The sequence below is a fragment of the Kogia breviceps genome, chromosome 2 (assembly GCF_026419965.1).
Source record: "Kogia breviceps isolate mKogBre1 chromosome 2, mKogBre1 haplotype 1, whole genome shotgun sequence".
NCBI lineage: Eukaryota > Metazoa > Chordata > Mammalia > Artiodactyla > Physeteridae > Kogia > Kogia breviceps.
The window spans coordinates 193,223,689-193,237,576 of NC_081311.1; the positions used below are offsets into that span (position 1 = coordinate 193,223,689).

The window sequence follows — 13,888 nt, forward strand, 5'->3', positions numbered from 1 at the left end:
ATTTAGCTTTAGGGTCATGGAGAAAGTTCCACCAAGAATAGTCTACCCTAACCTACACTTCTGAATTCTGAAAACGTTAGAGATTTGAGGTCTCCAACAACCTCTCTTTTTAAAAAATGATCTGGAGAAAAAAATGTTAAGCATATGCCTAAAGGAGCTTTGTTTTAGTTAAAATGACATTTTCCCAAAAGATGAGTGGCTGGAGAAGTTTGTGGTCACTTAGACCTGTACATGTGTTTGGGAGATTTTAGTTGGAACTAGAAGGTAGTTCCTAGCTCTCTATACAATGTACTTCTGATATTTAATAGAAAAAAGGAACTTGGGTTGTTAACGATGAGCAATAAAAATCCTCTCCAAAGCATATGGAACAGAGATACGGGCCAGTTTTCGTTTTTTGATATTGTGAGGTTTTTTTTGCGGGGGGGGGGCAGTCAAGGGTATCCTTTTCATATTTATTTAACTCAAAATAATCTTAGAAATTGCCTTTTGTCTATTTGATCAGAATTTAAAGATCAGTATTTTTAAAAAGACACTTAGTGAACATTTATTTCTGATTACTTTTTGATAATTAAGTCATACTTCCATGTTGTACATTTTGTGACACTTGATGTGTATGTAAGATGACAGGACAAATAAATACAAAGAGAATATGAAGTCAGAAGACTTGTCTTGAATTCTGATGCACACGTTCAACATGGAATCTCAGGGCTGACCTTTTATGTGAATCTAAAGACGTACAGCAAGTATTTACCATAGAAATTGGGGGAAGTGGGAAGGGGTGGCTTCATGGATAGAAAGTGTTGGATTTAGAGAATACACATCACAATATAATGCCCAAGTGATCAGTCAATTAAGTTCATTCTAATTTAACATTAATAAAAAATCAGTGCAAAAAAGTTGTGAAGATCCAAAACAGGATGGTTCTACAAATCGTGCCACAATCTTGGGAACCGAGATCCACCCTTTCAGTATTTCATCTTGGTTAATTACATGAATCTATTACACTTTAGTCAGAATTTTGCCATGTTTATATTCATGGCACAAACAACTTACAGGTGGCAGCATATAGATTGGAACAGGTAAGTGAGCAGGTGTGGGTCCAACTTTGTACATAGCAATAGCTAGATTATAGGTGCTTACCTAGATTTCCTGCTCACTTATCCTCCAAGACCATCTAGGTGGTGGCCCCTAACCCTGTTCTGGCTGGGTTTCAGATTAAAACTTTCTGGTTAACTCCTGGTTGTTTATGTATCAATCGTTTCTGTGGCCTTTTTTGTTTTGAGAACTGTTTTTCAGTTCCCGTCAATACATGTGTCTGGAGTCTTATGCAAAGCAATATGCCAAATGTTATGAGCATGTAACATGTTGGCTGGTATTCAATTTTGCCACATTCAGTTTTGGGGCTTCCTGACTCATTGAGGGTGATACATATGTAAATAATAAAAGCACACTATAATCAAGATTTTGAAAGCTCAGGAGTGAGGAGGAAGATTATTGTGGGGGTCTTCATGGAGGAGCTGTTATTTAAAAGTGGAATTAGATACGGGCAGGATTTTGGACAAGTAGAGAAGGGGGACATTCCCAAGGCGGGGATACTCATGCTGGCATTGCTGTAGTTTTCCAGGAATTTCAGGGACGGGCACTGTGAGTCAGCTGTTGAAGGCCTTGCCTGTGTGCCTGTTTCCTCTGTAGATACTCTTTCTGTGTGCCGTCAGCAGGTACGTTTGTTTATTGAATTACAGGGGGCAAAATGACAGCACACATACATTGGAACAGTTAAGTAAGAGCTGTGAGACTAAGAGGAGAAAGGGTTGTTTTTATGTCAGAAACATGGTTTAAGGTGATCACTTTGCAGTTATACATAAATTTAACTTTGACCGTTTAGGCAAATAAAGGGGAAAAAAGCATAAGCAAAGTACAATGGACATACCAATTACAAGAAACATAACAATTCTTTAGAGTAAAAATGTTCTCTATTACTGATTTTTAAAAATTATGAAAATGTTCAAGTATATTCAGATACTCTAGTATAATGAAATTCTAGCTCCAACAGTTACGAATATTTTGCTCACCTTGTTTCATCTATTCCCCCCACCTTACTGTTAGGGAGGGGTGGTACTGTAGTATTTTGAAGCAAATCCCAAATCACCTGTATTTCAGTATGTATGTCTAATTGATCAGGATATTTTTTACATATCTACTATATTATAATACCTAACAAAATTAACTAATTTCTTAATTATCCTACCCAGTATAATTTTCCTGACTTGCCCATGTATCTTTTGTATAGTTGGTTTATTTGAATCAGGCTCCAGAGAAGAGCCATACATTTGAGTTTCTTTTATTACTTAACATTCTCCACTACCTTTCCTGCCCCTACTCTGCTAATGCTATTTGATTTGCTGCAGAAACCCAGTATTCATCTTGTCGAGGGGCCCGTGTCCTGGGTTTGACTTGGTGATTCCATGTCGTGTTTAACTTGTTCCTTCATCCCCTGTGGTTCCTATAGACTGATAGATCTAGGAACTTGATTAGATTCAGTATTTTTTTAAGTGGAAAAAAGGAGATCAATTTTTTTTTTTTTTTTTTTTTTTTTTTTGCGGTATGCGGGCCTCTCACTGTTGTGGCCTCTCCCGTTGCGGAGCACAGGCTCCGGACGCGCAGGCCTAGCGGCCATGGCTCACGGGCTTAGTTGCTCCGCGGCATGTGGGATCTTCCCGGACCAGGGCACGAACCCTTGTCTCCTGCATCGGCAGGCGGATTCTCAACCACTGCGCCACCAGGGAAGCCCCAAGAGATCAAATATTTTTATAGATGGACCTTTGTACTTCCTATTGCATCCTATCTATCACGAGACTCATTGATGTCTGATTTTCCTATTTTTAATGATAGATCAGTGTTCCAAGTTATCAGCTCCAATGTATCTACTATGAAGTTCTCCATCAGCCTTTCACCTGTGATTTTAATGGCTGTTGATAATTGTTGCCTAGATCCCTTATTTCATCAAGGATTACAAAATGATAATTTTCTACTTTTCTTTCTACATTTATTAACTATATGAATCTTCTATAAAGAACTTTCCCTTTCAACTATTTGGTTACCCTCAAATACAGGCTACACAGTAAAGACAGGATAAATGTGCCATGCCCTTTCTTTTATTTACCAGTTTTGGGGGTATTGAGTTGTTCTCACAAACTCTAAGGTGACCAATGAATTTTCTTTTTTAGTATTATAATTTTCATGGGTTTTAATGTTTTATATTAACTATATTATAATTACTTGTACTACTATTAAATACATAATTTATTGTATATGCAAATTTAATTTGCATGTCAATTCATTGCAATAATTTTTCTTTTTTATGCCAAAATTGTGCCGTCTTAGGCCTTTGGGAGCCTCAGAGTGGCTCCTGTGTCTTTTTTGGCAGGACCTCATCCATCTTTGCTTTCTGAGGTAACATGCCCTAGGCTCGGCTCATCTTATATATTTTCTTGCTCCTTCATGGAGCCCTGGTTCCTTTTATTGGGAATGATCTTGTACCAATTTTTTAATAGCACTTTTATAATCAGGAAAAAACTGTACATGTACATTGTAAATATTTAACATTAAGAAAAATTTAGGGCTTCCCTGGTGGCGCAGTGGTTGAGAATCCGCCTGCCGATGCAGGGGACACGGGTTCGTGCCCCGGTCCGGGAAGATCCCACATACCACGGAGCGGCTGGGCCCGTGAGCCATGGCCGGTGAGCCTGCGCGTCCGGAGCCTGCGCTCCGCAAAGGGAGAGGCCACAACAGTGAGAGGCCCACGTACCACAGAAAAAAAAAAAAAAAAGAAAAATTTAATATAGAACACACATTCTCACTACCCATTATTAACCTCTGATTTTTTTTCTCTTAGTCAACATATGTGTTTGCATATATAGAACACATGACTATTTTATATACATATATACACCCATATGTATATGTGGTGCATATAAATATGTATATGCACCTTTGTATCTAAAGTGTTTTCAGTTAAAAGGAATTGTGGGCATTTTTTCACATCAGTAGAAATCTTCAGAAGAATTGATTTTTAAATGAGTTCACAATGTTCAATTTTATTTCCTGGGGCTTTTTCCCCTTTTTTTTCCACTCTCTTAAGTAATGATTCAGCTGCCATCTTGGTACATAAATCTAAGAGAAGTAGGTTTAAGAGAGAAGCATTTTTAAGTCTCCTGATACATAGTGAACATATTCATTGTCATATGAAAGACACTGGTTAATCTGAAAGATGGTACATTAAGAGTTGGAGTCAAAACCTTGGAAGTCCTTTCTCTTCCGCTTTCCTCACTAGCTACATGGTGTTTGAACAAATTATTCAATATTTTTGTGCCTTAGTTTACTCATCTATAGAACAGAAAAAAAAATAAAACTTAGTAATGAAGAATCAAAAGAGTTCTACTCTTTCCTTGAGAATCAAAAGGTAGTTTGCTCATTCTACAGATATTCTACAAGTATGTTCTAGACTCTCACTGTTCCAGTGTCTGGGTATGCAACAATGAACGAGTGAAACGAACAGAGTCCTTTTCCTGGGACACACATGTCAGGTAATGGTGACACGTACTGGAAGAGCAATGAAGCAGGGTAAGATGAGATTAGGGGAAAGGCGCTCTTTCGGAAACATTGGTCAGGGAAGGCCCTGTGAGTAAAATGAGGGAGAGAGCCATGGCGATCTGAGCGAAGAACTCTCCATGAACAGTATGGGGAATGTACTTAGGCCGGGCCCAGGGATGTCCGGCCAGACAGCGTGGCTAAAGCCTAGAGTGTAAGAGATGAGGACAGAGAGCAGTAGATCACAAGGAGCCTTGCAGGCCTTGGTCAGGAGTGTGGATTTTATTCTGAATGAAGTGAGAGGTCATTGGGGGAGGGATTAAACCGAGAAGTGACAGGGCTTTGTAAACTGTGAAGTGTAGTACTATAGGAGAGATCTTACATTATTTAAAATACTGCTACTCTTACCACCATGGCAACCATCTGATTTACCATCTAGGCTATAAAGAAAAAGTCAGTCTGACTCCTGCATAGTATCCAGTGTTGCACATCATTGGCCCCTGAAAGTCTGATCAAGATATTTGCAAAGCACACTTTACAGGTCGTCTTGTATGCTCTTGAACACTTAATTTTGGTTTTGACATAGTTGATGATGAGCTATGTATATGATAGCTTTGGTAATTAACCAAAGGTCCAGCTGCTTCTTAAAGCTATCCATGGTTTATTTTCATGGAGCTGAGTCATTGCATCTTATTTGCAGCTTGAAGGGCATGTAGCCTATCCTTCCAAAAACTGAATCAAAACTTTTAGATGCAGGTCTTAAAAGGATAAGATCACTCATTTTATATTGCTATACAGTCTGTGTGGATACCTTTTTTAATACCCATTTTGGCTCTGGAAACAGTAGTCATGAATCAGATTTTAGAAGGAAAAAAAAAACCCATGTAATTATGCTTAACTGCTGTTTATTCAGATTTTACCATATGCAGATGCTGTTCTAAACACTTGAAACACATGCAATTCTTATACCAAATTGTTAGGTCGCTATTGTTTCTCCCATTTTAGAGATGAGGAAAGGGGGCTTAGAAAAGTCTAAGTCAGCTAAGGAATGGTGAAGCCAGGATTTGAACCCGGGTTATCTTTAAAGCCCATGTAATTAACTACTGTGCCTTATATAATTGCCCTACCTTACTATATGGGTAGTCTAGCACCTAACACAAGATCTGGCATGTTGTAGATATTTAATATTTATCTGAATCAACTAACATTAACCCTAGAAGCAGGGGATTAGGTCTCAGAGCCAGCTATCTAAAAAATGGGTTCAGATGTTTACTACATTTCACACTTTCCATGACTGCTTAATTAAGTACCTTGATAGTCCTCTGCAACAGTCTTATTATTGTATGTGGGGTTTTTTGTTTGCAATTTTTGTATTTGACCACCAAGTTTATGAGTCAGATCTAACATATATGTTAGCACAGAGTCCTATGAACTCAGCTGTCTAGGAATGTGTTATCATTCAGGAGCTTTTCTGTATTGTCTTAAAACATACACACCCACATCCATATATGCCAGAATGTTGTCTTCTTGAGAGCAGACACTCTTGGTGCCTTAAGTTTGTGGCACGTAGTGAGTGCATGGTTGGTACTTGAATGAATGAATGTCCTAATTAGTGGCTTATGGACCATTTGACTACTTTTCAGTATTTATCAGTACATAGGTGACTAGAGTTAGCTGCATTTAGGGGTTAGGGGTCTGTTGCACGAGCCCAAAGCAGTCAGATTGCCTAAGAAGGTCAGTGCTAACTAATGGTGTTACCCTTCTCGTTTCCCAGTGGGTGTTCTGTATGTTCTCCAGCAGTTTCTCGGTATGGAGCTTTGTACTTTGAGGAGTATTAACCTAACAGACCAGTGACTTGAACTTTTTGTGCTTTGTAAGATGGAGGTGACCATTTCTGCTATCATCTGGTCTCCATCTGTTTTAGAGAAAAGAGTAGAGTCCCCATGCAAAAGACCACAAATATAGAGCAAGTAATAAAAAGAAAAATATATATCAAACTGTTAATACTAGCTGTCCCTATAGGCTTTGCAGGTGATTTTCACTTTCTACCTTGAGTAGTCCTTTAGTGTTTGAATTTTGCATGATGAATAGGATAACCGTTTTTTAAAAGCTAGAAGTTTAACACTCAGTGATGGACATAGATGCAGGAGTAGATAGAAAAACTTCAGTTATTCTGACTCCCAGCCTAGCCCTCTCCTCCCTGCCCCAAGGATATAGAAGCTAGTTAAGGACTAGCTTATGCTAGTCCTTATGCTTATGTGAACAGTGGCACAAAAAGCAACCCCACCCACCTTTTTAAAGTGATTTCAGTGGGTCAGTAAATGTCTCAGTCATTGTGACAACCAAATTTTCAAGAACATCTCCTAGGGGTGATATTGGCCCCATTGACAACCACTGCCCTTTGTGGAGAATAGCGAGGGTCTACACTTGATGTCTGTAGGGAGAGAGAGATTTAGAAAACAGAATTTACTGAAATTGTGAACTGATTATATGGAAGAGTTAATGAGTGGAAAGCGTCTGCTGTGGTGACCAGGTTTTGTGATTGGGTGAACAATGGATCCATTCACAGTGAAGGGGAATTTAGAAAAATAAGCAGGACTTGGGGATGAGGTTTGAGTTGCCTTGAGGACATCTATCGGGAGCAGCAGTTAGAAATGGAGGCTGATTGGTCGCGGCTGGAGGTAGATTTCAGGTTGTTGAAAACGTGGGTAGATGAGATCACTCAGAATATAGGGTAAGAAGACAGCCAAGATAAAACGTTAAAGGAGGACATCACTGTTGGAATAAAGATGAGTCAATGAGTTAAAGGCAGAAAGAAAGGGCATTTGGAAAGACAGAAAAGACAAATGCGTGAAACCTAAGGGGTGTAACAGTGCTAAATGTTCCTGTAAATCCCTTTCATGCAGATTTAGCATGTTATTTCATAAATATTAATTTTAGTTTAAAAGCATGCTAAATTATTCCCCACCCGTGTCCTCCCTCCTCCCAATTTTCAAGTTAAATTTCCCCTCTAACTCTTCTTTACCTTTGGGATTCAGGCGTACACCACTAATCAACCATCAGGGGCAAGCTTACCCCCAGTTTGAGAGATGGTGAGTATGGGTTTCCACAGCCCTCTATAATGCTAACAATGGCTGGCTTTCTGCCAATGGCATTAGTAGTTTTGACTCAGCCCAAGGAATCCTACTGAGGTTTATTATGAACCAATTTTTTTTTGAAGGGATGGGGAAATGAGTATTTGAAAACTAAATGAACTTTTTCAATTATAGTATGTATTTCTGTCCCTTTCCTTCATGAACTCTAGTTATGTCTGAAACATAGTTTAGGCAAAACATAGTTTATGAAAAAGTTTGAACGTACAGAGTAGTTGAGTGACAATGAAAACCCATATATCCATTTAGATTTAAAAATTAAGATTTTTTTACCATATTTTCAAGTTTGTGGTTCTCTGGCTCAGAGGTAGTTGGCATATTTAGGGAACAGAAAGGACCTCAGTGTGGCTGGACCTCTGTGTGAGCCAATGTGGGCTGTGTGAGTTGGAGGTGGGTAAAGCTATGGTAGGGAATTTGGATTTTACTATAAGGGCAATGAAAGGTTATTGAAGGGCCTTACTCAGTGAGCTCTTGCTGTTATCGTTCCCTAGAATTCTCTCAGACACCTATGACAAAGGAAGAAAGTGGGAAATGAGAGTCAGGCAGGTGAAAGGTGTCTTGTTACCATCTTATCCCTTGTTTAAACATTGCTGCTTCCAGCTTTGGCATCTCCATACTCTTGGGATTGTCAGTTCCAAAACTCAGACGTGTGCCTGGGTATTTCACATCCTTCAAGGAGACAGAATCCTGTGAATAGTTCTGCTTGATGGTGGACCAGGCCCCTTTCAAGGCACCGTCTCCACTCCTGGGAGAAAGCAGTGTGGGCTGGAGAGTTCACTCCCAGTGGTGCTTTTGCTATCATTTGAGCACTGTTGGAAGGTCATGAGTTGTTCTGTGAAGGGATTCATTTCTATTGCTTGTAAGGACTGAAGTAAGGAGACTGAAGCTTCATGCTCAACCCTTAAACTAAGTTTGTATCCGGTTCCAAATCTTCATGTGGATTTCAGGTTGTTCTTTATTGTCTCTAAAATTAGTTAGCGATTCATGAAATCTAGGTTAGTCATCCGTATTTTTTTTAGCTGTGTGTGTGTGTGCACATGCACATGTGTGTAACATTAAATAGCTTTCTTATAGATCATGATCAAAGTTTGCTGGTTTTATTGGCTCTGACTTTGGAGATGAGTAAGATTAGTAAATTGGCAGCCTTACTTTTCTGTGTCATTCAGCCTTCCATGGAAATATTTTATGAATAGTACTTTTTATGTATTAAGGATAGATTGTTTTATATTATTCATTGATTTCTTTACACTTAGTGTTATGTTTATCAAATTATACATGTGAAATTGAAGGACGCAAATAGTTACAAAAAGGGCTTGTAAGAAAAAATACCAGCCCCCGACTCTTTTCCCGCTCCCCGGAGGTACTCCCTCTTTTGATCAATTGTTTTGGGATTTTTCTCCCCATCTTTAATGAACATGCTTATATGACACATCCATGATTTCACCATATTACTTGTAACATTTGCCTCAATAGCTGCTTTTGTTTTCTTTATTAAAGTCAGTAACACAATAAATACTTAGTAGCTCTGTGCATATTAATCTAACCTGTTTATTAAAACTTTTATTTCTTAAAGCATTTCTCAGCCTTTTAGCAATGTTCTAGGCACATGTATTGGCTACCTACTTGGTCATCACTTAGCAGCCATTCATGAATTTTAAACTTTTCTATGTTTTCAATTAATTATTTAAAAAGTTGGAACACTGAGTGGCATACATTAGCATAAGCTTAGTGCAAAGCAAACTTAGACATAAGAAACAAATTCTAATGCAGAAGTTTTAAGGGGTATTATTTCCTTGTTTTTGACCCCCCAAATCTTAGTTGTATTTATTAAGAATTGGTGGATTTGAGGACGTAAATGAAAGAAATAAAAGGATTTGTTTAATTATTGCACTCAGGCTTTAAAGTAAGAACTATATTATATAGTTTTTATTTATACATTTTATAATAAAGTTATTTATACAGTTCTTATTCTTTTACTTTTTAATTATACTTAGCTGTATTATTTAAACAATAAATCAAAAGAATATTTAAAGCGTGTGTATGAGGGGCGGGGAGGGCGGAGAGACAATACAAGCATGTCCTGAACAACAGCTTCAGCATTGGGATTGGATTGGAACCTGCTGAGGAGTGTCCACTTTTGTTTTGGGTACTTGTTACTAACTGTATTTCCTCATAGTACAGTTTTATTAGTTTATATGTTCTGCAGAGTCTTGGCTGCCTAGTGTATTAATTAAGAGGAATGATTGTGTCATGCTTCCCCTTTCCCTCACAGAAGCATTTTATATATGTATTCTCTTCTGCAGCTGTACTCTTTTTGCTATGACCAATATTTGGTGTGTAGTAGGACTTTTTTTTTTTTTGGTAGGACTTTTTAAAACCCCCTTTGCCCTGGAAAGTCACTTCTTCCACCATTGAGCCAGAGCTGAAAATATCTCTGTTGCATGGCATCCTAACATTGCCTGCAAAATTCCATTAAACATTCCCACCCTTTACCCAGCATTGACTTGTAGCATCACTGCTATTATTTGTGGAGTACAAATAGGGAAGATTATATTTTCATAGGACTTATCGTGAGTGTGAATCCACTCTGTTTATAGAGAAGCAGGCTGCATTGCCCCGTACCCTTCTTCAAAAAAATAAAATAATTTTAAAAAATAAATAAATGAAAAGAAAAAAGTAATGGAAAAGAATGATCCAGAATTTGGGTCCCATCTTGCCAGGTAATCAGAGAGAAAAGATAACAGCCACCTGTAGTTGATCCAAACTTCTTGTCGTAGAAAGAAATATTTAGAAGTAAATGTAGAGGGCTTCCCTGGTGGTGCAGTGGTTGAGAATCCGCCTGCTGATGCAGGGACAAGGGTTCGTGCCCCGGTCTGGGAGGATCCCACATGCCGCGGAGCGGCTGGGCCCGTGAGCCATGGCCGCTGAGCCTGCGTGTCCGGAGCCTGTGCTCCGCAATGGGAGAGGCCACAACAGTGAGAGGCCCATGTACCGCAAAAAAAAAAAAAAAAAAAGAAGTAAATGTAGAACCTGTGTTTGAGGACATTTCCCTTTGGTTAATGAAGATGTGGTTTTAATGTGATCAAAAGAGGATTTATAAGCTGACAGAAGGTGAACTATATAGGTGATATTTGGGTATAGAGATTGGTCAAAACATATCATATCAAAACATGTCAAGAAATAACATACTTGTTATGATTTAGTTGTAAGCTTCTTGTTAGCATTCATTTGCATGTTCTTTTCCCCTAAATGTTTATTTGTAAACAGATATGCAGTTCACTGTATCTCATACTTTAGAGAAAAAACATTCCAGTACTTTCTTCCAGTGAAGTCTTATAAGGGCTTAGGTCAAAGGAAGTGTTATTATGCTACTCAACAGAGATATTTTATGTTGATGGGGAAAAAAAACCAAAGTAGGATTGAGGTATCTGAGACCCACATCTCCCCACTTGGGCAGAGGTGGGCAGTGGGTGGGTTGGTTAACCCAGGGATGGTTAAATATAGGAGTTTGGAACTCACAGTTTGAAAATCACTCATCTAAGTGATCTATAAGGTTCTTCGGAAAAGTGTTGCCTTTTGGTATCTTATAGGAGATTGTTTAATGCCTGTGAGTGTAACTTATTTTAGTTTATTTAGTGAAAGAAATTGTAACTTCTTACATGTTCCCAAGTTACTTTCATTGTTTATCTTGTTTGTTAACTTTGTTTTTTCATGGTGATTTTTTGGAATAGTTGATGTCCTCCTTTTGCATGATGTAATATTGTGGTTTATGTGGTTGAAATGTTGTTTTCTGCTACCTGCAAAACTTTAAGAACTTCTAGAAGTCCATTGTCCCCAGAATTTGTCCAGTGAGTTCCTTCATGGGATATAGTCATATCCAGGCAGAAAAAGTACACGTTGAAACCGTCACTTAAAGAATTTGAGGATCTGATGGGAGATTTGTCCAAGGCTCTGTTCAAGGTTCTCTCTAGCCCTGAGACTATAGGCCTGACCTAAGAGGAGGAAGGGTGTACCCACAGGATGCTTAGGAGGAAGCAGCATCAGCATGAACACTGGAAAAGGCGCATCTGGAGAGACCCAGAGAGTGGGTCTGTTGCTCGTGCTTTTTGGCTAAGCTCCTTACCTAACTTTTTACCTCAGTTTCCTCAACTGTGACATAGAGATATCTATTAATTGGAGGTATAGTGTGGTGATTAAGGACGCTTTGGATCAAGACAGACCTGAGCTGGTTTTACCCCTTAGTACCTTGAGGTCATTCAGCGGTTACCTGTAAATGGGAGTAGAATAATGTCCTTGGGGAATTGTTTGAAAAGATCCCATAGGTGATGGATTCAATGGCTTAATAGGGGGCCTGGCAGTGCTAGTTGCCCTCCATCATCAGCACCATCATGTTCCTCCTCAAATGGCTGGTTAGGAGAGCAGGGAATTAAAAAGGTGTTTTGAAAAGTACAAAGTGTTCTGTAATTTTATTAGCATTTCTCATATATTGGTGGGTTTCCTAGTACTGATTTTGAAAGTGATGTAAAGTAACTTTCTCAAACACTTTTCCTTCTCAGATTAGGGTTTAGAAAGTATGTCTTCGATCCACCTCACTTTTTCTCACTTGTTCCACGTGCTGTGTCCCCAGGTGAAGCAGGCAGAGCGCAGTGAGGCGCCGGTCGCTGCCGCCATGCCGTTCCCGTTTGGGAAATCTCACAAATCTCCTGCAGACATCGTGAAGAACCTGAAGGAGAGCATGGCCGTGCTGGAAAAGCAAGACATTTCTGACAAAAAAGCAGAAAAGGTATGTATTTGGCTTTATTCTATATTTTTAATCTTTTGATTAGGAGCAAATGTAAGACACGTTATGAGGTGATTTCTAAAAATCATCAGTAAATCCCAATTTGGGTTTATTTGGGGTTTTAAAAATTTAGTCCTAAAGTGGCATTTGCTGGTGCTTAAACACCACGTGTTTTCTCCTATACTACCATCTAACAAATACATTTTTAACTTTTTTCTCAGTCTTTCATTTGAGGTTTTCAATTTTATTTAAATTTCGGGTTTTTTTTTTTTCATTGTTGATTAGTTTATCTCATTTCTCAAATCAGTGTCCACTGGTAGTCCTCTTAGGGGGATAACCTCTCCTAATTTTCTTTTTGTGTTCTCTGTATCCATGACAAGTATCTTCTTCTACCCAGTCACCACAGTCCAAAACCTGACTTTCATACCAATCTGTCCCCCCCACCCCCAAAAAATCATCTTTCAATAAATAGTATGAACCCCTACTTCCTAAGGGGTTTATGAATTGATCCCGACTTCCATTCCTGCTTCACGAAAACCCTCATGACCTTTCTTATGGACCTTAGCAGTAGCCTCTTTAGGGCTCTTTCTGAAATATCTCCCCTGCTTTAAACCTCCAGTTCAGCCTTCTCACATAGCACACGAGACCCTTTGTGACCTGGCCTGTGCTTCTGTAGGTGAATTTCAACCCCTTTCTCCCTTTTTCTGTATGCTCTAACAATCTCAGCTTGTCTCTGTTCATTGAAAAGCAAACAGTTAGCCATACTGTCTTTGTCTTGTTTTCACCCCTGCACCATTTTCCCCTCAGCCCCCATTCATTTTTCACAACCACCCAATTCATTTCTTTTTCCCATATGGCTTCCCAGAATACTCCCTCTCCTGGCCTTACCCTTACCCTCTAAAATGAATCTACCATTTGGCCACCTCCTTTGGAAATGGCAGGAGTGCTGCCATCTTCAACATGATTTTATTTGTGTCATATTTTTGTCTTCCTTACTAGACCTTGAGCTCTTTGACCCATGTGTCATTTCTGGCTCACCTGTTCCCTCCACAATACCTGTCTCCCATGGGCTGGATGCCTGATGATTCATTGGATGAGTGTTTGATTGGAACAGGATTTTCCATCCTATCTTTTATTTTAGCAGGTTGTTTTTTGTTTTGAGTTGACACGTAAACTGCTTAATTTCTACCATCTTTTTAAGTCTAAGACTGTGGTTTACCTGTATTCTTATAAAGAAAGGAATTTCGCACTCATGGGATTAAGATTTGTAATCATAGGCTATTTAGTTATATCTTTCTGTCATTGGAAGCAATCTATAATTAGTGAAATTTTCTATAATTCAACTTTACTTTAGATCTTCCATGGA

General features: G+C 38.8%; 1 protein-coding gene across 2 annotated transcripts in view; it reads left to right on the plus strand.

The window, feature by feature from the left end:
• CAB39 (calcium binding protein 39) overlaps positions 1-13,888 on the plus strand; it is an 88,646-nt gene that overhangs the window by 24,867 nt on the left and 49,891 nt on the right. For both annotated transcript variants that reach the window (XM_059053072.2, XM_067027161.1), the window contains exon 2: positions 12,370-12,525. In XM_059053072.2, coding sequence (XP_058909055.1) covers positions 12,412-12,525 — 114 coding nt within the window. In that variant the 5' untranslated portion in view covers positions 12,370-12,411. The remainder of the gene's footprint in view (positions 1-12,369; positions 12,526-13,888) is intronic.